General features: G+C 37.5%; 1 protein-coding gene across 6 annotated transcripts in view; it reads left to right on the top strand.

Moving 5' to 3' along the window:
- Window positions 1–686: 686 nt before the first annotated feature.
- Window positions 687–26,021, top strand: part of CNTNAP4 (contactin associated protein family member 4) — a 259,940-nt gene continuing 234,605 nt past the window's right edge. For 5 of the 6 annotated variants that reach the window (XM_057711746.1, XM_057711748.1, XM_057711749.1 and 2 more), the window contains exon 1: window positions 702–786. In XM_057711746.1, the coding sequence (XP_057567729.1) occupies window positions 702–786 (85 nt within the window). Of the gene's footprint in view, window positions 787–26,021 lie in introns of all 6 variants that reach the window. The other variant, XM_057711745.1, reaches the window with a different exon arrangement.

The raw sequence follows: 26,021 nt of genomic DNA, 5'->3' as shown, positions 1-26,021 counted from the left end.
GAGAAAAACAAATGCAAGTATTTTCCCCAAGGACAGTTTTAGCTACAGTTTACCAATGCTGCTTAGTTATTTCTGTCTCATTTTATGCTTTTGTTTTGAAACAAAACGCAATTTTACCTGGATGCACTCCCGGATAATCAGAAATTAGCTCAGTATGTTGACTGGCTCTGCTGAAGGCAAGACCTCCAGAAAAGCAGGAGGCTCTACCGCCTCGCCCCTCCCCCCACCAACATCTCCAGAGGGGAGAAACGGGTTAAGGATTATTGAAGAATAGAGGAGAGGGGAGGGAGCCCCGAGGAGGCCCGGGAGCAGCAGGCCGCGCCTCCAGGTCCAGCTTTCATCAGCTGCGCAGGCACGACGGAGCTCCGAGCACTGCTGAGAATTTGGAGGAGGGATGTTGCTGCCAATTTCTGGGACCACGGCTGCGAGGAGTGGGCGTGGCCTCGGCAGTGTGGATGCTTGTTAGAAAAGATGCTGAGCGCTTTTCAGTGAGCAGTCAGGGCTGTGCTGTGTGTTTGTATGTGTGTGTGTTGGGGAGTTGTTGAGAGAGAGAGAGGGAGAGAAAGAAGGAAGGGGAGGAGGGGGAGAGATCGAGAGACCCAGAGGTGCTGAAGACCCAGGCTGGGAGAGAGACTGAAAACAGGACTGGAGTGCTCCGAGAGCCACTCAGGATCTTTTGGGGAAGCCCAATAAATGTGAACATGGGGTCTGTCACCGGAGCTGTTCTCAAGACGCTACTTCTGTTATCTACTCCAAATTGGAACAGGGTTTTAGCTGGAAATTCCTGTAAGTATACAGCAAATGATTTAAAACTTGCAGGGGGCCTCTCTCTAAAACTTTAATCCTGTTGTTTTTTATGATTATTATTTGCAGCTGGAATTGTTGCCAAGCCTATTGCTATAAAGGAAGCATCACTTTAAAAATCTTGCAAATGTGACAGGGTTTACAAATGTCATTCCTCTTGGTCTGGTCAGAATATGCAAAGTATCATTTCTCTTTTTGTCTCTGAGCAGAATCTTATCCTCTGGTCTTTGTGTATTCATTGAGAATGCTCAAGTTCTAGTAAAACATTAAATTGGCGTCTTAACCAGGGAATAGCCTGTGAATATCTTTGTTTCTTCCCTGTTTTAGATTTACTGAATTTTATTGGAGTTATGTCTAAAAGGAGAACAACTGGCAGACTTTACATTATGCTGCATTAGCTTAGATTTCTGAAGTTTGCAATTTGACAGACTGATCACCGCCTGCATCTTTAAAATGATGCCAGGATAGTAACTGAAATGTACTGCAGAATTCAGGGGCAGAATTGGTAGAGGGGAACCTCAGTATTAGGAGTTGTACCCTCACTGCTACCAGAATGAGACTTGAGCGCTGCTGAAAGAGGGGCCTTGATTCCTACACCTTGCGTAAAGAAAATACATTCAGGTGATGTTTTCAAAAGTATTATTCTTGAATTTTTAACTTGATAAATTTGTGATTGAATATTCTGATTCTGAGTTAATGGTCTCAGGGAAGATTTTTTAAGACCTTATTTCTGATTTAACTATCATCCAAGATAACTTGGTAGAGATCCCTTCATCCTCTTTTTATTAGGGATAAGGAAAAGTTTTAAAAGTTATATTTGGCCTAAAATCTCTAAATGGAAGAATAACTCCCTCCTTGATGAATGGGCAACAAGCTCAGCAAATATAACTTTTTCTCTCTTTCTTGGACTTTAAAGGAAAAGCTCATTGGCTTTTCAAGAAAGGGCTATAAGGCCTGTTCAGGAATTGATGTCGTTATTGTTCAAGCAGGTTTAAGTTTGGGGACACAAATAAGCCAGTGACCAAGCATTTGCTGTGGCACATCCCTTGAGTGTACTAAAGCATCCTGATGTAGGAAGAACATTATAAATGACCTTACCGGCACAAGTCAAATGCTCATTTACACTGCATGGCCACTGTGATTCCGTGCTTCCATTCAGTATTAGCTCCCTTAATGGTGTGGAACATCTATTTCTCTGAAAGAAGAGAACTTCACTTAGATGCTGCACTGTCTTTCAGCTTCTGTTTTAATTTGGGGATGTAAGAATCCCCATGAGTCAATAAAATACGCAATTTTCACCTAGTCAAAATCTTGGAATGCTGTAATAGTCAACTTGGACCCAGCATTACAGCAAACAAACAACACAGACCCACATGCACACACACAGAGAAAGTTTTGTAGAAAAGGCATAAGTAATTCATTCTCCAGTTCATACCGAAGTTCAACAAAAAAGGAAGCACTAGAGGTCACTCTTACAATGTGAAGCACATCATGTGAAGCAGCTTTCCCTTAAGAAAAGCAGAGCTTAAGTCTGGCCTAGTTGTCTTTCCAGTATGCTGCCTGTTTGAGTTTATAGTCGATTAATGTGACTGGGCTACTAGTTGTTTACATTTGTTTGTTTTCTTGAAGTCCAATAAAATGCAGATCAACATTCAGTAGCTTTCTCTGTAATATATCTTCTTCAAAGGAAAGATGAACTGCTGAGAAGATCTGAGGAGAGCAGAGTATTCATGGGTGCTTAGCTCTGCCTGGGCCTCTCCTGACACTTAAAATTTCAGTCCTGGTTCTGCATTCTTTCAGCCTTGATTTATTCTTCAGGAAGTAGTTTAATTCTCTTTTAAACATTTGATTAACTTAAAGAACCTATAGCATTTTAAATTATTAGGAACATTTAAATATTAAAGTTGGAATTCTTGGCTACCACATATTTTAAGAGTTGACTGTTCTTAAAGTGTCATAAGTGCAGTTAAATGACTTCAGGTAATTAAAGGTGCACTTAGTAATTTCTTGTTACTATCACATTGACAATGTGATTTGCAGCAGTAGATATAAAAGAAAAAATTCATTTCCCAATCTTAATTTCATTAGTATTTTCCGGGGGGTCAGGGGGAGCAGAGGAAGGAAGGTCTACTTATTACCAAGTCATGGTACTTCATATGTTGTATCTTTTTTGGAGGAACAAGTCTATATGTTTACCAGCAAGGTTGCAATTCAGTGTAGGGACAAGGGACCATCAACCAGCATAAGTTTTGTTTATTATTATTATTAATTTTCATTGGAGTGTAGTTGCTTTGCAATGTTGTGTTAGCTTCTACTGCACAGTAAAATGAATCGGCTATATATACATATATATGTATATATCCCTTCCCTTTTGGATTTCCCTCCCATTTAGGACACCACAGTGCATTAAGTAGAGTTCCCTGTGCGTTACAGTATGTTCCAATCAGTTGTCTATATAAAATAGACATAATATCAGTAGTGTATATATGTCAATCCCATAACCTTATTTGCCAAGCAGAAATAGAGACATAGGTGTAGAGAACACATGTATGGATACCAAGGGGGAAAGAGGTGGGGTGGGAGGAATTGGGAGCATAAGTATTTTTAAAGTATTATAATAGCTCCAATAATTCTTTTGGACAAGACTTTATATTAAAACATGAATCAATCTTGAACACCGATATTAAAGTCAGGGAGAACTGAATAAAAATAAAAGAAATGAAAGGTCAGTCTCTCTGGTGAGTACAAAGACATTTTCCCTCTATTTACAGCTGATTCACCAGGAGCAAATCTGCTATCCCCTGAGTTGGCCCAAGACTGCCCAAGGCTGCCAGTATGAAAGCTTTCATGGGACGGGACTCTATACACCAGGGACAGCGCAAAGATTAGATTAGGTATACTTTCATTTGAATGTTAGTTAATCTAATTAATCAACAGGGTAACTTTACATTAGAAGGATTCTGTGCAAACACACAAATATACATGTTCATGTGTATGTATTTGTGCGTGTGTGTGAACATATGTATATATTTATATAAAGATGTGTAAAACACTAGACGCATGTACTTACACATCTTTGGTGGCTCTGCTTACTCCTCTGCTGACTAAAGATGAAATACGTTCAATGGACCACATTCTTTGCCTACTAGTACCCTACTTGACATTTCAAAAGCATCGAACCAGCCCCAGGTCTTTCCTCCTTGCTCTGGTCAAGGTTTTGTTATATTGAAGCGTTTCTTTCATGAAAGTTTGGAGACAGATCCTTCTAGACGGGCTTGCTCTTTGATAAGTTGCACAGGCTGTTGTTGATTTCTTCACTTGCTAGCAGAACACATGCACCGAGAAAGGAGTCATCTCTTAATTTTTAAGTTGATCTTATGAATCCACAGTTTCCTTCTGAGCATTAAGACATTGTTGGAGGAGGGTCTGACACTGTAAAAGAAGAACAGATATAATTTGTAAAGCAACTAAGAGTTTTACTTTTATTTTTACTCTTGCTGATCATGTGATGGAAGCTCTCTGGCTTCAGGTATACTGAGACTATTTAATGCTTACCAAGTAGCTTATGTATAACATAATTAGAAACTAATTTCTTGTTGTGTTCTTTCTTTCGCCTAATTGGAATAAAGGCTGTATCTGATATCTCCCCTCAAAGAAGCACTAAAGAATATGTTAAAATTAACAAAAGATGAAGGTAATGAATGACTCAAGTAGATGATCATCCTTTAGGATGCCACCTAAATGCGAGTGGACAGATTCTCAAATTGTTCAAATGCAGCCTTGAATGTCTTTCTAGAAACTTTCATCTTTTCCTCCTCCTCCCCGCCTAAATTCTTTTCCATGGCAAAAAATAACTAGAATAAACAGTAAAGTACTGATAAAATACAGTTATATGATGCAGTACATAAGTAGCTGACCTCTGGATGTAAAGGTGAGCCTGAACTTTGACTTACTTTTCTAACAGCAGTACTGATTTGTTTTCATCAGTCTGGTGCATTCTGCCTTCTCCTGATTGTATGCATCCCAGATAACATCTGATAAAGGCAGCCTCCAGCTATGGAGATAACACAGCTCATGGCTAACAGGCTATTGAACACATGACTTCCATGTGATGCCTAGTGTGTACCCTAAATAAAAAACACTTTCATGTCTTCTAAAATTAATTTCAGAATTTGTATCATATGTGAACAGTTCCTTTATGGAAGCCAATTTCTATATCAAGATTGAGTTAATTTACCTTTTCAGTGAAAACAAATTAATAGAATTGTATAATGTCACTTGTAAGATAATGCAGTGTTTAGTTCAGAGGTTGGTAAAATATGGCCCATGGGTCAAATCTGGCCCACTGCCTGTTTTGTGTCATAGCCAATGAGCTAAGAATGGTTTTTACCTTTTTTTTCTTATTTTTTAAATTTAATTTTTATTGGAGTTTAGTTGATTTACTACAGTTTTAAATGTTTGAAAAAAATTAAAGAATTCTTTGTAACATAAAATAATTATATGAAATTCAAATTTTAATTGTTCGTTCTTCTCTTAATAGACCTGTTTGGCAAAAATTTATACTAAATTATTATATTTTTAATTTTATCAATAAAATTATCTTAAAGTTGATTTCCCTCTTGTTATATAAGGACCTATATAATATTCCTTTTTAAAAAATATTTATTTATTTATTTTTGGCTGTGTTGGGTCTTTGTTGCTGTGCGCTGGCTTTCTCTAGTTGTGGTGAGCAGGGGCTGTGCAGGCTTCTCAGTGAGTTGGCTTCTCTTGTTGCAGAGCACGGGCTCTAGGCATGTGGGATTCAGTAGTTTTGGCACACAGGCTCAGTAGTTGTGGCTCACGGGCTCTAGAGTGCAGACTCGGTAGCTGGGGTGCACGGGCTTAGTTGCTCCATGGTATGTGGGATCTTCCTGGACTAAGGCTTGAACCCATGTCCCCTACATTGGCAGGCAGGTGCTTAACCACTGCGCCACCAGGGAAGTCCCCTACATAATATTCTTTACTCTCTAGCTCTTTGTAGAAAAAGTTCATTGACCCTTGATTTAAATAATACACAATATATAATGATGTGACCTGGACAGTGGATAAATTATATACTGCTATGATAAAATTTAGTCTTAATTAGCATACAAATACATTCCTGAAGAATTGAAATGCTGAAGGTAATGCTACAATTGCCAGGAGCTATAACAGAAGAAGCCTTCTTAGCATCTTCTTCATATGTGTTTTCTTAAAAACATTATTCATCAGAAATCTTGTTATTCCATGTGTATGAATTATTTATAACTATTTGCAAAGTTTCAGTAGTTTAGGCTGCTAAAGAGGCACTTTCAATCTCAAGTAATCCCATTAGTATAAGAAGTTCAGCAAAGTGTATAAGTAATTGCAGCTTAGATATTTTGAATGAAAATTCTTTTGTTATTTTATACTTTCATGAGTGTAAAATATTCCACTCCATACTAATCAGGAACTTGCATTTGAAATCATTGATTGTATGAAGTAAATCATCTTACTGGAAGAGTGTTCTTGTCCTTATGACTTTTACAGTAGCAGCTTCCTAAAAATTCTGAAATTGGCAAACTTTCTAGAATAAATTGAGAAACAGATTTTCATTTAAGCACTACCCACTGAGAATTCATAATAATTAAGCAGGTGCCTTTCACCTGCTCATGCTAAGATAATTAATTTTTATGTAAATGCCTTGTCCATTTGGAATTATATTTAATTTTCATTTCTAAGAACTGATGAGTGCCCTCATTTTATTTACATTACACTGTTTACTACAGTGATTTTTAAAAGTTTAAGTTAAAAAATATGATAGGGTATAATATTTCAAAAATTCTTTTCCTTGAAATTTCGTTGTAGCATTTTTTCCCCAGAATAAATGGCCACGTGTTAAAATAATTTATTTTTCATAATACTGTTTATAATGATTCCATGCTAATGAAGATTTCTGTCTTATCAAAAGGCCAATTTCCAGATCAAAGACAGCCTGGGACAGTCTCACAGAGCTTACTTAATGTTACTTATTCTGGGCATTGACAAGAATGATGATGGGATTCATGACTCTCCATGGTAAATAGATGATAAAGGATAGTGACGCTCGCATTACGCGGTTCTGAACTTTTTTACAATAGAATATCAGTCTTGCTTTGCAAACACCTCTTTTTCACAACTTGATACTGTATTTAGAATCCGAATCTCCTTTACCTTAGATAAATCATATTGGGGCCTTAATGTTGTCAACTTGTGAATCATATGACTGCTTAGTCAGGTTATTTAAGAAGTCCTTCTCTGTCCTTTAAAAAAAATCTTTGCCTTTCCTCCATCGTGACTGAAAGTTTATTGAATGACGCAGCCCCTGAAAACGGTAGGAAGAATAATAAAAATTTATCCAGCATTGTTACATAAATCCCAGATGTGCATATTCAGATTGCTAGGTGAATGTTTCTGGTGAAATTAAATAACGCAGACTTTGATTTTTTCAGTGGCCTGGTGTTTCCATTATTGCTTAGCTTAATTATTTTTTCATTTTTATCAATTCAGAAATCTTGGTCTCAGTAACTTGTTTAGGATTTATTTAGAATTATTGCAGTGTTTCAAGTTCACCAGTATGATAAGGAAGGATAGGATATTCCATCATGGAATATGTGCTTAACATAGGAGATGTTTCATGGTTTAACCACAATCATGAGGTGAACTGAGCTGTGTTCTTGGTGGTGGGGGGTAAATCCTCATAGAATATGTGGATTGTTGTTTTAATGGGTATTTCAGGTGGGAACTTTTAGAAATACTCTTTAACAAACAGAACTTTAAAAACATGTCTTGAACTGTAGCATCACATGCTAAGGTCAGTTTGATTTGGGTCCCTTTAAAAAGAAAAATCTCAGAAAAAGAAATAAATGCCCCAAACTAAATGCAGACAAAAAATTAGGGAGCTTTAGAAGAACTTGTTTTTATCACTGGAAGTCCTTGAAAGAAGAATGAACTCATCAAAAAGCCTCAATTAACTGAATATACTTAAATGAATAATTCACTCACAATATTAATATTGTAATTTGAAGTCTTTGTGTTTTTTTTTAAGTTAAAATTTCTTGAGAAATAATGGATAGTTTACCCGTAAGACTAAGTTACAATAAATGCATTTCTAAATAACCAAGATGTCATTGGCCATTGGATTATCTTCTTAGTTTCTTTTGGGGGGAAACTTTGATGTCTGAGATTTCAACATTTAAATTTCTTCAGTGAATTCTAAGGCTGTCATTGTCTGGCTGTGTGCTTCAGTTAGGCATGTATGTATACACGTGTTTGTTTATTTATTTGATTCCTAGAACTATCATTTCCTGTTTATAATCTGTGAATTTAGACCTTCCATGGTGCTGATCACTCTAGGGTCTTGGTGACTTCGTGTTGGTAAACACCATATCTGATATGCTACTGCACAAGTAAAGATATTTTTGTTTCCCAGTTGACTTTCAGAGGATGAAGTTTTTGCCAGAATGTCTTTTGCCAAGGTATTCCCATGCATGGTACCTGGAACTACAGTATTACTTAGTGGTAAAGAATGTACATGAAAAATACATAACGAATTGTCATTATTACCTCTGTTCTTCTGAGGTAAGTTGGTATTTGGAAGAGGAAGAGTATGTGTTTCATTTTTTTCTTCCTCCCAATACATTTTCGTCATGGTTCATGGAAAAGTGGTACTCTGGTCATAAAACCAGAGAAATAGCATAACAGGAGGTAAAAATGAGCCTGTTTATGTTACAGTTAATGAGTCATTCCAGTGTAATAATTGGAAAAGTGAGTGAAGCCTGAAAACATTTGACATTTTAAGTAGGTTAAAATTAGTAACTATAAAATTTTTTTATGATACAAGTATTTAACAGAGCAGTGAAGAAATGTACCTCTAAGGTTTTTAAATCACAAAGGAAAATAAGGGTGTGATATGTATCCGTTGGCCTACAGCTCTAATTACTTTTTGTTATTAAGTACCTCTTATTACTTGGCAGTGCTCTGAATGTTATATGTTTCTAAATTGTAAAAGACATATTTGTTTCTGTAGCCATATTTTCCCCTTACTGGCAATTATGGTACTTACAAGTGAGGTCACAGGTTGATATTAGTTCAGAAACAGCATGTGAATATATAAATTCAATTGCTTTCCTAAATTACATTTATCGTGTCATTTTAAGACAAGTACAACCTGTAATTTTGTTTACTTCAGACTTCCTCTGAAGTTACAACCTATAAAGAATTTGTTTTTTGAATGTCCGTTGAAGGGCATTGATAAACTCTCCTAGGAATTGGTTACAAGCCTTGGATTAGTAGGTGCTTGGATGGCAGTGAACAGACATTTGACCCTGTGGCCCATAGCTGAGAGCACCACCATTTTCCTGTTAATGTAAACCAATTACCTTTGTGTATCCCACCCAAAAGAGAGATTTTTGAGAAAATTTGAGAAAGTTCAGTTTCTCTCTGGACTATCAGCTTTGTTCTAAAAGATTGAATGTGTATTTAGATCTTCAACACTTGTCTTTAGTTTTCAAAGATATTGATATGTTTGTCTTTTAAGATATGTTTATCAGTAGATAACCAAACAGAAGGAAGGAAGTAAACGCAAAGTGGTCTGTGAGGGAAATGAATTGCTGAGATGAAATTGTGTGTGTGTGTGTGTGTGTGTGTGCCCGCGCGCGTGCATATGTTGGAAGATATTGTGTGTAGGGATTGGGAAACAGGCCATGTTGGCAGAGAAATGGAAAACATTCCCCTAGGTGGCACATTTTCAATTAAGTATTGTTGGGATATATAATAAGATTTTTATTTTATTGCTACTATACCAGAATAGTCTCCTGTATAGTTTTAAAACAGCATGTGGGATTAAGAAATAGCAAGAGGACTTTTTGGATCCAGTTTAAACTCATCCGAAGCAGAGGGACACTGTTGCCCTTTTCTGATTCCAAAGTGCTTTATTTTCTAGGCTATGCCTCAGTATCCCCAAGACTTCACTCAGTTTCTAGTCAGTCTCAGGGTGCTAGTCTTTCTGAATATGGCAATGAAGGTGGAAAATGGCAGGAGAGGTTTTGACTTGAAAGCCACTAGATAAATTGAAACATAATTTAACTCTCCAAGACAATGTGGTAAAGTAATAAAATTGAAACGTAATTTAACTCTGGAAGACAATGTGGTAAAGTGATACTGGCACCAGGAGAAGGGCGTTCTAAACAAAGTTTTGCATTTTTCACATCATTCACTTTTATCTCTCAATTTTGGCTGATTTTAAACAAAAAGAATCTATCTGCAAGGCAGAAAGCTGCATAAATGCTTAGCGATCCTCATAATTAAGGATTTATAATACATATTTACATTTGCCATGTTTTAGATGTTTAGGACTTAATTAAGAGAACATTGCTAAAATAAAAGCAATTCTATCTAAAGTGGTGGTGAGGGAATTCTGTGCAAGGTTATAAAGCTGCTCAATTAGGCTCTTTTGTTCCATTGCGTGTATGATTTCTGTGTTTATTTGAACTGTTGTACTTTAACATGAGCCTGTATTATAATCCTGTTAAGAAAATGTCATGCGCCTGTAAAATGTCATAACACAACTTCTTAAGTATCATAAGATGTGTACTCCTTCCTAAAACATACAAAGAGAGAAAATTTGGGAAAACAACTAGGATACATTTAAGAAAGCAAAGAGCAAACACTGAAGATAACTTTTGTTTTCTTAAATTCATAGCAACCTAGGATCTAATCATAAAATGGAATATGATAAAATAAAATATTTCATAGTCAAATGTCTACTAGAGAAATGGAAAAAGGAGGATATCAAAAAATATGTAGAAATTTGAGTACTAAGAATAAAATTATAATCACAATAATTTGCTGTGCTTGATGCATAAAACTGAGTCATTTGCTGGTGTGGCCTTGTAAATGACCATATTCATCTCTTAAAAGCCTTGATATGTGCCTGCCTTCTCTCTCTCTCCATATATATATATATATAAATATATGCATAATTGCAACATGAAATAGATTAGTATGAAAAGAATGTATCTAGTGTCATTAATCACTGAAACATTCTCTAGAGAAGATGCCAGCAGTGCCCTCATTTTCTGAGTTAGCAAAATTGAGCCTTCCCTGATCACTTTCCTGGATGTGAGGATGATCTGGCTGAGGCATCTGTCATCTTCACAATTGCCAGGGTTGATTTGGCTGATAGAACTGGCGAGGCAGCTGTCCCCTTCTTCCCTCACTACTTCCTGTGACTCATGCAATATTTTTAAATACTACACATATATCATTTTTAGGTAAGTCTGCCATAAAAAAGCATTGATGTTTTTAATCAATGTTTAAGGTTTTCATCAAAAAAGAAAGGAAGTCTTGTCCCATAGCTGTATTTCATTGTTAGGTGGTTTTAACATTAAATTCAAACTTACTATTATAGCAAGTATCTTCCTCCCCTGTATTTGCTGATCTTTCCCCTTCTGTCTGTCTTAACTGCACTCTCTCTCTCCCAATCCTGCCCCCCAGGTGTCCTCTAGCCTCTGTCCCCTGGTCTTTACAGCTGCTGTTGCCATTGCCTGATTGCCCTCAATCACTCCCTCTGAATCCTCCTAGAAAACTTCTACTGAAAGCAAGCCTCACCTACTTCCTCTGTGGAGTCTTACCTGATCAAACCACCTCACCTCTTTCCATTCTTCTAACAGAAGTGCAGTAGAACCTTGAGTGTTCACCCATTCCTGATCATAGAGTATCAAATCTGATTTTTTAGAAAATATGTTGCTCTTTCTGCTTCCTTTTTTATTTATAGCAAATGTCATTTGATAGGCCACTATATCAGATCATTTTTGGATTGAGGACATTCACTGCATAGGCAGACAAAAAATATATCAGAAGTATAAAGTTGGAACAGCATCTTCCTTCTTCCAGGTCATCACTGTGCCTCTCCATCTCTGTAGCACCTCCCAGGTCACTGCCTTCAATTTGGAAAGTTTACTACAAAGTTTTTGCCACATTTTGGGAAGAAAATTTCAACTCCATCTATCTTGCACTTCAATATCTTTATTTTACATTTTCCCATTTGAAGATTTTTCTCCTTTACTGGAGGGTAGAAGAAAAATAAATTTTTTTTTTTCATTTCATCATTAACTTTATAAAGACTGTACCTGCGGCTTCTTTGCTCTTTTCATTGCCTTTAGTAATTTTGACAAGCATTAATGTGTTCTGAACTTGTATTTTCCTCTTTTAATTGCATACATTTAAAAAAATTATTTTCTTGTAAAACATCACCACTTTTTAAAGATTCCTCTCATGTTTCTTCTTCCTTGCAGTATACATTTGGGACTTTCATTGCCATTATTTTGTAGTTCGTAGCTTTCCATACATTGACATATGTTATCATTAATACTGACAAATATCCCTTTTGCATTAGGCTCTGAGGACTCTAAGGTAGTGGAGTATACCTCACGGGCCTGGGAGGCAGGCATTATTATCACTATTTTACAAACTAGGAAATTGAAATTTAGGAGGTATTTCCAAAGCCGCTGAGTAAGGAAGGATAGAGATGGGACTTGATCCCAACTTTAATGACTCCAAATCCATTGCTCTTTGAAATGGAATACAGTCATCTTCTCCGTGAACCTTTGAAATCTCTTCCCCCGAGTACTAGAACCCACACTTGCCTCTTCTCAGGGTTCCCTCTCTGTAAATTGTAAGGTGATGTGCTTGTTTTCTTCCAAGGATTCTGTCACTTGCATTTTATCAACGCGCTCTTCCTTACTAGTTGCAGTAAAGTATCAAACATCACCCCATGTAAATATAAGTGTAAATTTTTCTCCTCTGAATTACACCGACAACCCCCTACCCTTGCTTCCTGATATCCAAGGATGTATCCGTTCTGTCTCAATTCATTCTTTGAGTCAGTAGTTCCAGGAACAGGTTCTAAGGGGCTGAAACAACTCAAATCACAAAGAAAAACCAGCTCCTTTCTGCAAGATTGCAACACTGCCTGACCAAGGGACTCTGCAATTTTCTTTCTTTCCTCTGTAAAACCCCTCTCCTTCCCCATGTTAAGTGATAGGCTCCCTTTGGGTGCTGCATTAGTCTGTAGGGTTGCATAACAAAATACCACCGACTAGGTAGCTTAAACAACAGAAATTTATTTTCTTGAAGTTCTAGAGGCTGGAAATGAAAGATCAGGTGACACCTCACTTCCTGGCTTGTAGATGGCCACCTTCTCACTGTGTCCTCACGTGGCCTTTCCTCTGTGTGTGATCAGTGAGAGAGCGAGCTCTCTGCCTCTTCCTCTTCTTATGAGGCTACCAGCCCTTTTCCACTAGGGTCCCACCCTTACGATCTCATTTAACCTGTATTACCTCCTGAAAGGCCCTATCTCCGAATACAGTCACATGGTGGGTTAAGGCTTCAGTGTATGAATTTTAGACCAGTACATAATTCAGTCCATAATAAGTGCTCTCTCTGTTTCAACTGCCTGAATAAAATGTATCTTTTCTTGGTATCTGAGACATATATTGCTTTGATCTATTGAAACCTATCAAGTGACTGAAGTCATCTTACAATTTTTTTTAAGTTGTCTTCCAATCGAACCCTTCCTCAGTGGCATTGCTGGGTTCACACGCAGTGAGCTCATCCACTAGCTCCCACTGCCTGGTTACCACAGGTGCTGCCACTCCCTGACCATTCTCTCTTTCCTTGTGCTCTCTAATTGCCTCTACCTGAGAGTTTCTGATATCCCATGTAGGAATGCATTATAATGATTTAAAAAAAAAAAAAGCCTTCCCATCACGTCACAGCAGCTTTGTATCTTTGAAGCAAGTCCTTCCCTTTGAGTGCATGATTCTGTTCTAAATACTCCTTCTAGCAAGTCTTAGAGATAGATGATAATTTACTGCCATTTATTAAAATCGCCTCTCTAGCACCTACACTTGCACAGCTGTTATCACAAATATTAACGTAGCCTCCTCCAAATTCTTGTCTCCTTTATGTTACTGAGCTCCAGTTGTGTTGTGATTTGCTCCCTGTGTTTCGCATGTCCCCTTCTCAAAAGTTGATTTTGCAGTTTGTTTCCTCTGGCACTTTTCCATTTGTAATCTGTAAAACCCAGAGTACACAGATTCTCCCTTTTTTCCCTGGGATGCCTTCTTTGTAAAGCCAAAACCAACCAAACAAAACATAAGTAAAACAAATGAACAATCAAAATTCTAATAACTTCTTTAAATTCAATTTAAAATTTGTCTAATTTAAAATTTGTTAGAATGCCCTCCTAGTATTGAGAACTGGGACAGATGTTTGCCATACATTGTTTCACTCAATCTTAACATAGCATCTGTTCACACCAGTGTTTTCTCTTATGCATGTTTTTCCATCCTCTCCAGTGCATTTCTCTTGTGGCTAAATATTCTTTGTCTTTTGAAATGGTTCTTCGTAACTTATCAAGTGGATGTGCTCTTATTTAAACATTAAGAACCAATTGGTTGTTCGTTGATTTATTTTTAAATTTTCTAAGTCTACCAGTGTCTGCTTCTAGTAGTGTATGGCTATCTTAAGATTCCTGTAATTCTCTAAGATCACAGTATCGTAAGCCATTTACAAATGTCAATGTCATGAAGTGTTCAATGTCTTTGCCCCACTTTAGCGAAAATCTGAATTTATTTTGGCAGGAGAAATTTAAAGCAATAGCTGTCTTACACCCTTCCCTTTGCTGCTCAAGAATTTATAACACTTAAAGACGGTTCTGTGTCTCTTCCAGCAGTATCATTTGTTCAAACATGAATCAGAGGTGGTGGGTAGAGATTACCACACTTGACAGATCGCAGAAGCACATCTGTCACCCTCCAGGAAACCTGCTCACTCATCAATTGGTCTTGTCAGTTATACACACAGCTGTCTCGTCTCTACAGCCCTCAGCAGCGTCACCAATCATCCCTACATGTGTCCCTCTCAGGGGCTCGATGCCCGTGGCCTCTGATGGGCTGCTGCGAGTGCAGGTTTTCAGTTATAACCATGAACCTAGTGTCTTCTCCAGAAGGCATGAGTCACTATTTATGGGAAGAACCTCTTAGCTGCCATATCACTCCTCCCTTGGTACTGATTTTGATTTCCTTCTGGCGTCTTTGAGTTTTGTCTTCGTTTTTAAAAAATTTATAATTTCTTCCATCTTTTTGAGAAAAATTTCAACATCTCAAGGAAACAGATTAGTATTCCTCCATACTTTTATTTCCTCCTTAATCAGGAAAAGTAACCTGTATTTAATTAAGAGTGAAATATAGTGAAAATGTGAAATACAGTGAAAAAAGAAAAACTTAATATTTACAGTTTTGAATGAGAACTTGTTTCCACGGCTACACCAGGACCAATACCCCTTGAGCCAGTCTCCCAGAGTCGATATGATTCTGTGAACTATCTGATATGCCTTTGAATGGTGTTCATTAATCCCAATCTCTTTCTGAAAAATGAAAAATATCAGAGACATTCAGGGCACTGTGTGTTTCACTCTTTCTTTGACTGTTGACCCCTATTCATCTAGCCTGGCTCTCTCTGATATTTCCTCCTTACTCTCCACAAGCAATACACTATACCTTTAAAAATTTGCTCTATCAAACAAAGCAAAGAGTTCATCATTTTAATATTATCTTTGCTATGACAACATTGATGAGCTTTCTAGTTCTAGATACAACTGTACTGAATGCTTTCTAATTCTTGTTCTATCTTCCCAGTCACACAAGTAAAAAATATTAAGGAAAAATGATTTCCTAGAGCATTAATTAATTGATTCTAAAGTGAATTTCTTCTTAATTTGTACAATCTACTTTTTAGGTGGACTTCTGTGACTCTGTACTTAAGGAAACCTTTCACAAAGTACATATCTTCATAGTTTTATGGCTATTTACTTGGAACTAATTGGATATTGTTGAAAATGAATGTAGTTAATCACACATTTCATCTGCTAGGCAAATACTAGGGGAAATACCACAAGCAAATGGCTAATCCAAGAATTGAGATTTATTTCATCTTCTCAAATGCATTGTTTTGTTTGTTGCTTGTTTAAATTAAAAGATACAACTGATGCCCAGAACTGAATTTAGCATTTTAACAGGGGGGTTGGGACTGAAAGTTGTGATCAGTTTTTATTCTTTACGTTCAGCAAGAATTTCTTAAGCCTTACATTCTTCTCAAAGTAAGAGGTGTAAACAGAGTAAGTCCCTGTCTGTCTACCAGTTGTCATTTCAGGGATTCTGCTTATTTTCTATGTGAGCTTCCAGTGTGATGCACAGTAAATATCAGAGATATAAAAAATATCAGAGTTATCCTACAGTTTCCATATTTTGGAGGGTGAGTAGGTAAAGAAATTATCCATCCATCCACTCAACCTCTAAAACTACACGTGAGTTTTTGTTCTAGTCAGGCTAATGGGGTAAAAACATAAATCCCTGCCACTCAGGGACCCAGAACCACTTGGAGAAGAAAGAAAGACGTCAAACGAAAGGCAGGCTGTGATACACACTTGGCTTTAATCTAGATTCCTGATATAATGCCATTCTGATTTATTTGGTGACCTATGTGTTCCCTCTCATTTCCTTTAAAAATCAGTATGTGACCAGTAATATTACTAGAGTTGATATAAGATGAGTTCTTGTATTTTTCACTGACTGTGAGTTTGGAAATTTATTCCCATGAATTACACTGGGTGAATATGCTTTATATTAAATGAACCCTGTAATAGTGCTCTTTGGGACTCTGGTTATTTTTCAGTTTGCACTGATGATTTAGAGAATTATGCCTAAGAAAGAAAGAAATACTAGATAAGAATATTATACAAATTCTTAGTGAAATAATGTTTGCATTGCCTGGATGTATTGGGTTTCACACAAACAATTACTTTTCAGTGGGTGGGGTGATTGTTCATACATTCTATTAAAGTGTTCCTTACTCTTATGATTTTTGAGGCTTCTTGGGGTTTTACCTTATTCTGCTCACTTTATTCATTTCTTCACTCAACAGATATTTAGTCAGCCTCTACAGTGTGCTACCTATCATTACACATGTCTTCAGCATCAGTGGTTTTGAAATGTTAAAGTGATTAGAATCAGTAACTTCTTGCTAACAATTGAGAATGGAAGTTGACTACTGGATACATAAATCCTTTTGAGATCATATTTTATGCCTAAGGTTTTGATTTTCTTCCAAGAAAATGTACAGTGCTATTCAGGGTGCTTACAAGGTGACTAGTTCTATTACAGGCAAGGTGCTCAGTTGCTGTTTTGGCTAACTCTTAACCAGCCCACCCTGGGCTTAAAGCTCAACATTGCCACTTTCTGGCAGAAATGCACAGCATGGTGTGATAGGCATGATGAGAGAGAGGGGTACAAGGCATTTGGACTGGTTAGAGGCAGAACATCAGAGAAAGCTATTTCTTGGACAAATAGAAGAGCCAAGAGGGGAAAATAGGGGGAAGCACATTCCAGTTCAAAGGAGCCTCACAGAGCGTGGAGCATTAGAATGTACTGCAAGTGCATTGGTCCAGAAGGAAAGTGAGGACCGGCAGCAGATAAAACTAAAGAAATAGTCATGAAGCATCCCAGTTCATGAGTCTTTTATGTAAAAACCTAAGTATTCTCTAGGGGCTCACCTTATACTTAGAAGTGTTACATGTACACCTGTGTGTGACATTGATTAGATTTGCATTTTGTGAAGTTAATACTCTTGGCAATATGAAGGAAGGAATGATGAGGGAAGGGGAATGGAGTCTATCTTGGGAACACAGAAGCAGATATTTAGGAGGTGAATTGATTCCTGGAAGAAGCAATAAGAGCTGTAAAATAACTGAGACAGTGACGGTGGCGACAGACTTGTTCCATGTGAACATGTAAGACTGACAGAACGTCATGACTGATTTATGTAGAGATACATGAGAGCAAGGAGTGGTCAATTCCAGTCAGTGGCTTTTGCTTTTGCTTTACTGTAACTGTGTTTATATTCCAAAAAGTGTACTATGCTTTTTGTATGTAGCTGCTTTCTTTCCTAATAAGGAATTTTAATTCTTTTATGTTTGATTCTTTTTTTTTCATCCTCTTCTCCACCTCTTTACAAAGGATCATATTTGAATTTTTTGAGATTGTGTGTGGTATGTATGATGCAAAATTTTACAAAGACCCATACCATGGTGATATATTGAGTAAAACTTTTCTGAAATAAGGCTTGTACAAAGTACTTTCTGGCATCGTGTATTGTTACATTTTAATGACATCTCTTATTTTTTGGCAAGAACAAGAGTATATCCTGAATTGAAGGTTTCATGGACTATTCTTCCCCATCAGTGATAACTGTGATGTTTTCCTGTCTTCCACTCAAATATCTACCTCCACCCCAGCCAGATGGCTTAGAAAGTAGAGATTCAATATTTGCTTCTTATGACAAAAGTTTGAATTCCTATAGTTGGGTTGTTTAAAGGCTTCAGGACAAATACAGTCTGGGTTGAAGTATCTCTCACTTGATGTATAAAAAGAGGACCTAGACAAAATAGAAAAGCAAAAGTTGATTAAAATTTTACAACATTCTCTTCAACTTAATTGAACAAACATTTACCAGGTGACTTCCATGTTGAAGCATGTGCTAGAAAACAAGTATATAAAGATGTATAAACTCTGCTCTCAAAATGGGAGAGAGAGAGAAGAGAGACAGGGAGAAATGGTACTAATTGTACCATTTTTGGAAATGCCTCATAAATTCAAATCCACTTCTTTTGCTGTATGTAAGGATCTGGAAGCCATAGGTGAATGCTATTGAATTATTGACCATCTTTGATACCCCAGGCATTGAGAAGAGCCAAAGTAATTGTCCCTCTAGAGAGCTTTAACTCTCCAGTGTGTTTTACAGGGTTACACAATCTTGTGAGATTTAAAAATCTGTGGCAGGAAACATTTGAGGCTTATAGTTGCTCTCCAGTGGCAACTGTTACATTTTTAAAACATGCCCCTGGACATATCTAGCTATGAAGAAAAACCCAGAAATAACCTTTTCTAATTTATAAGTGAACTCAGAGGATTTATGAAAAATAATAAGAAAAGCTCTTTTTAAAAAAATATTTTAGTATTTTGAACATCAGAATTTTGTGCTTTTGCACAAGCACAACAAAATCAGCAGCTGGTCTTTAACAAACTATTTAAATTGATGATAATCATTGAGCTAACTCTTCCCGGCCACTTACATTCCCGCATTTGTAATACACTGTTATTTAATTTAAATTTTGCTTAAAACCAGCAAACATATATTTAAATTCTAAGAGATAGGAATGTGCCCTACCCGTGTTAGTGTTCTACCTTGCAAAGAACTTGAGATATTGAATGAATTATAATAAAAGATGATTATTTATATTTATTTTTACTCAACCACAGTAGTATATTTCATTTATTATGTTGAAACTTTAAAAAGAAAAAAAGACCTGTTCTTCCAGATGTGCATATTATGAGTTATTTTACAATGGAAATTAAATCCTTAGTACTGAAGAATGAGACTGATTTTACAGGAAAATCTTGATTCCAATCTATCACTTAAACTTCTCCCAAGTTAATTGAAATCCATATTCTCAGGCTATGAAATAATTGGTTTTTATCCCTTAAATTTGTGAACGTTTACTAAACAAAATGAAGCTGAGAAATTTACAAGAGATAGGTAGATAGATAGATAGACAGACAGACAGACAAACGATAGAAATTTTTCACTCTGCTAATGGTCATATGTAATCCTCCAGCATGCTGTTTTCAGATCCCTTTATTCAAAGACTCCAAAAAACTTGCCATTTCTGATTTTGTTCGGCATTTGCAACATAAAAAAAATCCTGTTTTAAATATTTCTTTTTAAAATATTATTTATACTACACGAGACCTGATAAATCAGATACTGACCTAGACGCCAGAGATCACATCTGCCCTTCTGTCTCCTCCTTAGATCAAATGAGTTGTCTTTTCCTGACAACCCATAGTCAGAAACCGTACAAGACACTTTTATTTCTCTGCTACCTTCACCCATCTATTCCAGCGGTCACAAATTACTGGTTCTTCCTTCTTCAGCATCTCTACCTCCACCCCTTTCGTTTTACTGTCACAGCCAGAAAGGTGGAACCTTTTCAGCTACACGGTGGGGCTGAGCATGTAGACGGGGACTGGAGATGTGTGAACACAGAATTTCAATGTGTTATTTTAATTACTGTGCAAGAGCCTTACACAGGGTGCCAGGAGAACAAGGAAGACACTTGAGCCCAAGGAGGTCAACTAATGGCTCCTTGTACAGAGGCCATTCCAAGCTGACAGTCTCAGCAGTGGCACAGAGCAGTGAACTTGAATAGAACTGCTAGTTTACCCAAAATGTAATCATCAAAAGGTAATAGTCCTGGAGCATTCATATGAGGGGTCGATGCGATGGGGGCAAGTAGAATTGAAAATGAATTTAGAATGAACGCTCCAGGTTTCATGCACGGTGATTAGATTGTTAGATTACACCATTCAAGTGTGTGGGGGGTAGCAGGCGAGGCAGTGCTGGGAAGCAGCCAGAGCCTCAGTTCTAGCATCCAACCAAGTGGAGAAATTCATTAGAATCTGAAATTAAGGCAGAAAACCAGTAAGTGGCGTGACCACATCCTGGAGGTAATGAGGTGGCTGCAGCCATTTGCTCTCCTAGGGCCCAGTTGTCTGTAGGGATATCGGCCAACTGGCTTGTAAACCGTCTCCAGGATCACACTTCCATCAATGGGGACGTCTTCCTGATACGCAGACCTTCAGGCTTTCTCTTATCAAACAAAGGAGTGTTTGTGGTGGGCTTTTAATACTGATTATGGATTGGGTAGGAGTAGGTAGGGCAGATATGATATTCAAGTGAAGTTTGTACTATACTGATTCATCTTTCCTGATTGTGACTCAGTGTTCTCTAGGACATGGTAGAGATTTTTAAATTCATTTTTAGAGTGTTTTATATTCAAAAAATTAGATTAGCCAGTACTTTGAAGGTGATATCTGTCATATCAAAGATGCATTTAAAGAAATTTCACTACGGAGAGTATGTTTCATTGTTGTCTACTGTATACAGAACTTTGCCTTTTCCTCATCATGTCAGAGTAGAATAATGTACTCAATGTGCTTGTTCAAATAACTTTGAAAGTTCAGGCAATAAAGTGGGAGAGTTGTGCTGGTAGCGTAAGATAGTCATTAAAGTAAAGATGTTGAATAGAAGAAAAAAAAGCCCAAAGTCTTCAGCTAGAAATTTACATGCTCTGACCTTCAATTCCCAGTCTAGAAGATGGAGATAATATCTTCCTTACAGGGTTGTTGTAAGGCTTTAACGTGGCTAAGACACAGTATGCAATACGGGGAACTATTATCGTTATTAGCATTTTTCTCTAGAGGGCTCCAGTTAAGATATCCTTGGTACAGTGGCATGGATCAGTTCATCCTATTAATGCCTTAGTTCCTACATGTAAAGTCACTTTGCAGTAGATTAGATGCAATGACATGTCAGGAAAGTATCTAAGTGATGGGTCGAGGAGAGGATGTCTTTTATGTTGGAGTGGTGATGATGTGAATAGGTAACAAATACTTGGTCAACTCAAGAGCATTTTGTAGGAATTAACATGAAAATGATAACTTATTCACCTGAAAACAAAAACTATACACCATTCTTTCAGATTCCAGAGAAGTGAGAGTAGAAGTATATGAAAAATTAGCATAAAAAAAGAGAAAAATTTTGAATGGGACTCTTGGGTTTATCTTTTATTATGGGAATAATCAGTTTTTAAGCATGGTAGTTTTGAAAAGCAGCATGAGTATCATAGCCACTTGTAATACCATCATCATAGTAAAGTTCTAAGGATTATTTTAAGCTAATTATTTTAAGTACTAAAGTCAAATGACAAATATTCAGAGATTTTTTTTTTAAGAAGTTGTGTCTTGAGGCCAAAAGTAAATCATGGTGGGATATGCAAAAATTGAAATGTGTTTTCTGTTTTTAAATAATTTATGCTCTAATTCAAGACATAGTGCATATATCTAAGATAAAATTAACAATTTAAAAAGTAGTATTTGCAAATAATATGTGTACTCATAAACAGAGTAGAAGAAGTAAATGAATTACCAGCATTTGGTTTAGTTACAAAGGAATGTTTTCAGGATGCTGGCAGGGTTGCAGTAATTTTTAAAAGAGACCAAGGATGCATCCTGTGGTCTCATCGAAGGCTTGGAGTCCTCTCCAAACTCCCATGCTTATTAGTAGAATTAGCCGCTGAGGCCCTCAGTTTCATGCTTGATGTGATTCTGGGGTTGTTCTTAGCTTCTGGGGACCACTGTATGGTAAGAAAACACAGCTTTCCCCTACCAGAGCAGTGGGAACAGTTACTCATGTTTCATGTCCTCTTCAACTTCTTTGTGTCTTTGACCTTTAAGACTTTTTGAAGGGCTTCCCTGATTAGGTCATGCCCACCCAGGGTAATCTCGCTTCTGAGTAATTTAAAGTTAACTAAATTAGGGATCTTAATCAATTACATCTGCAAAATCTCTTCTGTTGTGTAATGTAACCTAATCACAGGAGTGATATCCCATCACATTCACAGGTTTTGCCTGCACTCAAGGGGAGGGGGTTATACAAGGTTCTACAAGCAGCTGGAATCCTGGGGCCATGTTAAAACTGCCTGCTGAGAGGCTCACATACCTGACTGTGGGGCCCGTGCTGTGATGCTGCCTGTGTTTAAGGAGATCAGGGGCTGGAAACATCCAAGTGTCCTTGAAACAGTGGTGGTTCTCTGGTGGGCATGTGGCCTTGTTGGAAAGGGGGGTGCTCCAGAACTCAGAACTGGTATCAGCCTGTTGTCCCACTGAGCTGACTTACACCTGCTCAGTCAGCTTTTAACTAAGCTGCCAAAAACAGAGTGGAAATCAACCTCAGAGGCCAGCCAAGCTCATCCCTTGTTCGATTATGAAATCAAACACACTAATCGTAGCCAATGAACTGGAACTGTCCTCCATCTAACTTCATGTTGTTACTCAGAGAAGCTTATTGTTTCTAGTTAACTTGGTCCTCCCACCCCAACTCCCCTGCCCCTTAGAAATAGCTGTTTATTAAAATAGCTTTGTGGATTTACCTATTAAAATGCATTTATCTGCAGAAAAGTTTATCACCCTGAAGGACTTGAGCCTTCATCTTTAAGTGTGATATTCTGAGATACAAATAATAACTTTCAAAATAATTTGGTAATAAAATGGAGTATTTGTTCAGAAATGTCAAAATAGCATCTAATATGACTAGAATAGGAATTGAAGTGAGGCTTACCCAATTTTCCCACCAGGAAACAAAGTGTAAAACATGGCAATTTCAGGTTGAAAATAATTAGTTAATGGGAGTAGCACTAATTAGGAGGTCATTGTTGGCTGTGACTTCACACAAACGTGAAGTAGCCGGGCACAGCATGAATGCTCTGATAATTCTAACTACATCATCGGAGGTGTCTAAATGAAGAGATTCCTGGGTCCTTGGAATCCTTTCCACTTTCCTTATGAATCATGGCCACTCAATTTCTGCATCATTTGCAATCTTAAATTCTATTTTTCTGGAGTAAATGAAGCAAATAACTCCAAAATTCTAGAGACATAAAGAAAAATAGTGGCCTTTTGGAACATTAAAAATTATTCCTTGATAGGAAAACAGTGCATCCCAAGGATATTTAACTTCCCTTTCAGGTTAATAATTCTGTGCGTTTTTTTAGAGGGAAGGTAGCAGTGTGATGGGGCATGTTAAACGCTGCCTTCTCTCTTTCTTCTTCTCAAGGGTTAATTCCTATAATAAGATTTTTGTAAGAGATATCCAGCTAAATTTTATCCAGTTCCAGCTCTTGAAATGTTTGAATTTACAATAATAATTACTTAAGGTAGCAATCACAGACACTTACACAATACTTACTATATACCAGTTACCAGTACTCTTTATCTCATTTAATTCTCTGCTTACCTTAGTGCTATCATTATTCCCATTTACAGATGGGGGAAGGCATCTTAAGTAAAGTGCCTAATATCATTTAGTAATTGTCAGAGGCAGGATTTGAGGCCCTGGAGGATGGCTGTGAAGCTGTACTCGTCATGGCTATGCTATGCGATATTCTGGCTTCTGTGTGAGGCGACAGGTAACATATGAAGCTGAGCCTCCAGACACTTTCATCCCAGCAAGTGGAGACCCAGATCACCTGAGAGGTGTTGTAATAGATGCTGTTCAGGTTAAGGAGGGACCTTCCTGAGGGATGGAAGGAGTGGTGATTCAGAAGGGATTTCATAGGGAATGGGGAACTCATGGCTGAGACTTGGAGAAGAAGCAGGTGCTCAAAATGAAGAGAAGAACCACACTCAGCTTTGTGCATTGAGGAGAGGATTGGGATAATCTTGCAGATGACTTTGGGAATGATATAGTCTTGTTGCTCTCAAATTATAATCCACACATGTGGATTCCATTGTTAACTCTAATGGCTTACTCAAAATAGAAAGTCTCATCATTAAAGCAGTGTATGTGTGTCACTAAATCAGACTCAAAACTATCAATACTTTTTAATCACTGGGCAATGCTTTGAATCTGAAAAAAATTCATTTTTTGATTTTACACCTACAGTTTGGCAATTGTGGTAGGTAGAGCAATGGCCCTCCAGGAATGTCCGCATCCTAATCCCTGAAATCTTTGAATATGTTACCTTACAAAGGGACTTCACAGATGTGGTTAGATTAAGGCCCTTGAGGTGGGGATATTATCCTGGATTATCCAGAGGGGTGCACTGTGATCACAAGAATCAGTGAAGGAGTGTGGCAGGAGAGTCAGGAAGAAGATATGATGATGGAAGCAGAGATCAGAGGACCATGCATGAGGCAGTCGGCCTCTACAAGCTGGAAAAGGGAAGGAAACAGATTTTCCCCCAGAGCTTCAGAAAGAGTATCACCCTGTTGACACCTTGATTTCAGCTCAGTGAAACTAATTCTGGACTTCTGACACCCAGAACTGTAGGATAAGACATTTGTGTTGCTTAAGACACTAAGTTTGTGGTAATTTGTTACAGCAGCAACAGCAAACTAATACAGCAGCCATTTACATCCTCAGCCTCTATTTTTGGGCTGTGAAAAACAAGTAGTTATTTGTCTGTAGTAATTCACTGAAGAGTTTTTACATGAACCTATTAAAAAGAAAAAAAAACAGAATAAAAGTTCTTCATGCTATACATTTAAACCTATTTTCTTTTAAAGACACACCTTCATTACCATTTGACTTTAGTTGTTCTATCATAGATTTAAAGACAAGTTAATCTATGTTGTTTGCAATAAATGGAAGAGGATTCACATAAACTTCTATGTATGAGCTCACACTGTATGCATTCCAGAATCTGTGCATGGACAGATGTAGACAGAACTTCCTTGGATTCATTTATTTATTTATTTTTAAAATTTTATTTATTTTTTATTTTTTGGCTGTGTCGGGTCTTCTTTTCAGCACACGGGCTTTCTCTAGTTGTGGCGAGCAGGGGCTATCCTTTGTTGCAGTGCGTGGGCTTCTTGTTGCAGTGCCTTCTCTTGTTGTGGAGCATGGGCTCTAGCCACGAGGGCTTCAGTAGTTGCAGCACTTGGGCTCAGTAGTTGTGGCTCACAGGCTCTAGAGTGCAGGCTTAATAGTTGTGGTACACAGGCTTAGTTGCTCCCAGGCATGTGAGGTCTTCCTGGACCAGGGATCAAACCCGTGTACCCTGCATGGGTAGGCAGATTCTTAACCACCACACCACCAGGGAAGTCCCCTTGGATTCATTTATATGTTATACTTTCTGTGGCTTTTATCTTTCTTTTTGCTTGACTATACATTGTGTGTTTAGATTGTCAACAGCATAACTCATGTTTGGTGAACATCATTTTTACTTTGTTTGACTTTACTCCCTCCCCTATTAGTATAAAGAAACCTGAGTTCTTACTCAGGCAAGATAGTTCTTTGGGGCATGAGTCCACCATCTTCTTGGTCTGCCAGCTTTCCAAATAAAGTCACTGTTCCTTGCCCCAACAGTTTGTCTCTTGATTGATTGATTGATTGATTTAATAAATTTATTTATTGTCTGCATTGGGTCTTCACTGCTGCACATGGGCTTTCTCTATTTACAGTGAGTGGGGGCTACTCTTCATTGTGGTGCGCAGGCTCCT

Source organism: Hippopotamus amphibius, chromosome 16, assembly GCF_030028045.1.
Source record: "Hippopotamus amphibius kiboko isolate mHipAmp2 chromosome 16, mHipAmp2.hap2, whole genome shotgun sequence".
In the NCBI taxonomy this organism is placed as follows: domain Eukaryota; kingdom Metazoa; phylum Chordata; class Mammalia; order Artiodactyla; family Hippopotamidae; genus Hippopotamus; species Hippopotamus amphibius.
This window is presented reverse-complemented; position numbering and strand designations above follow the sequence as displayed.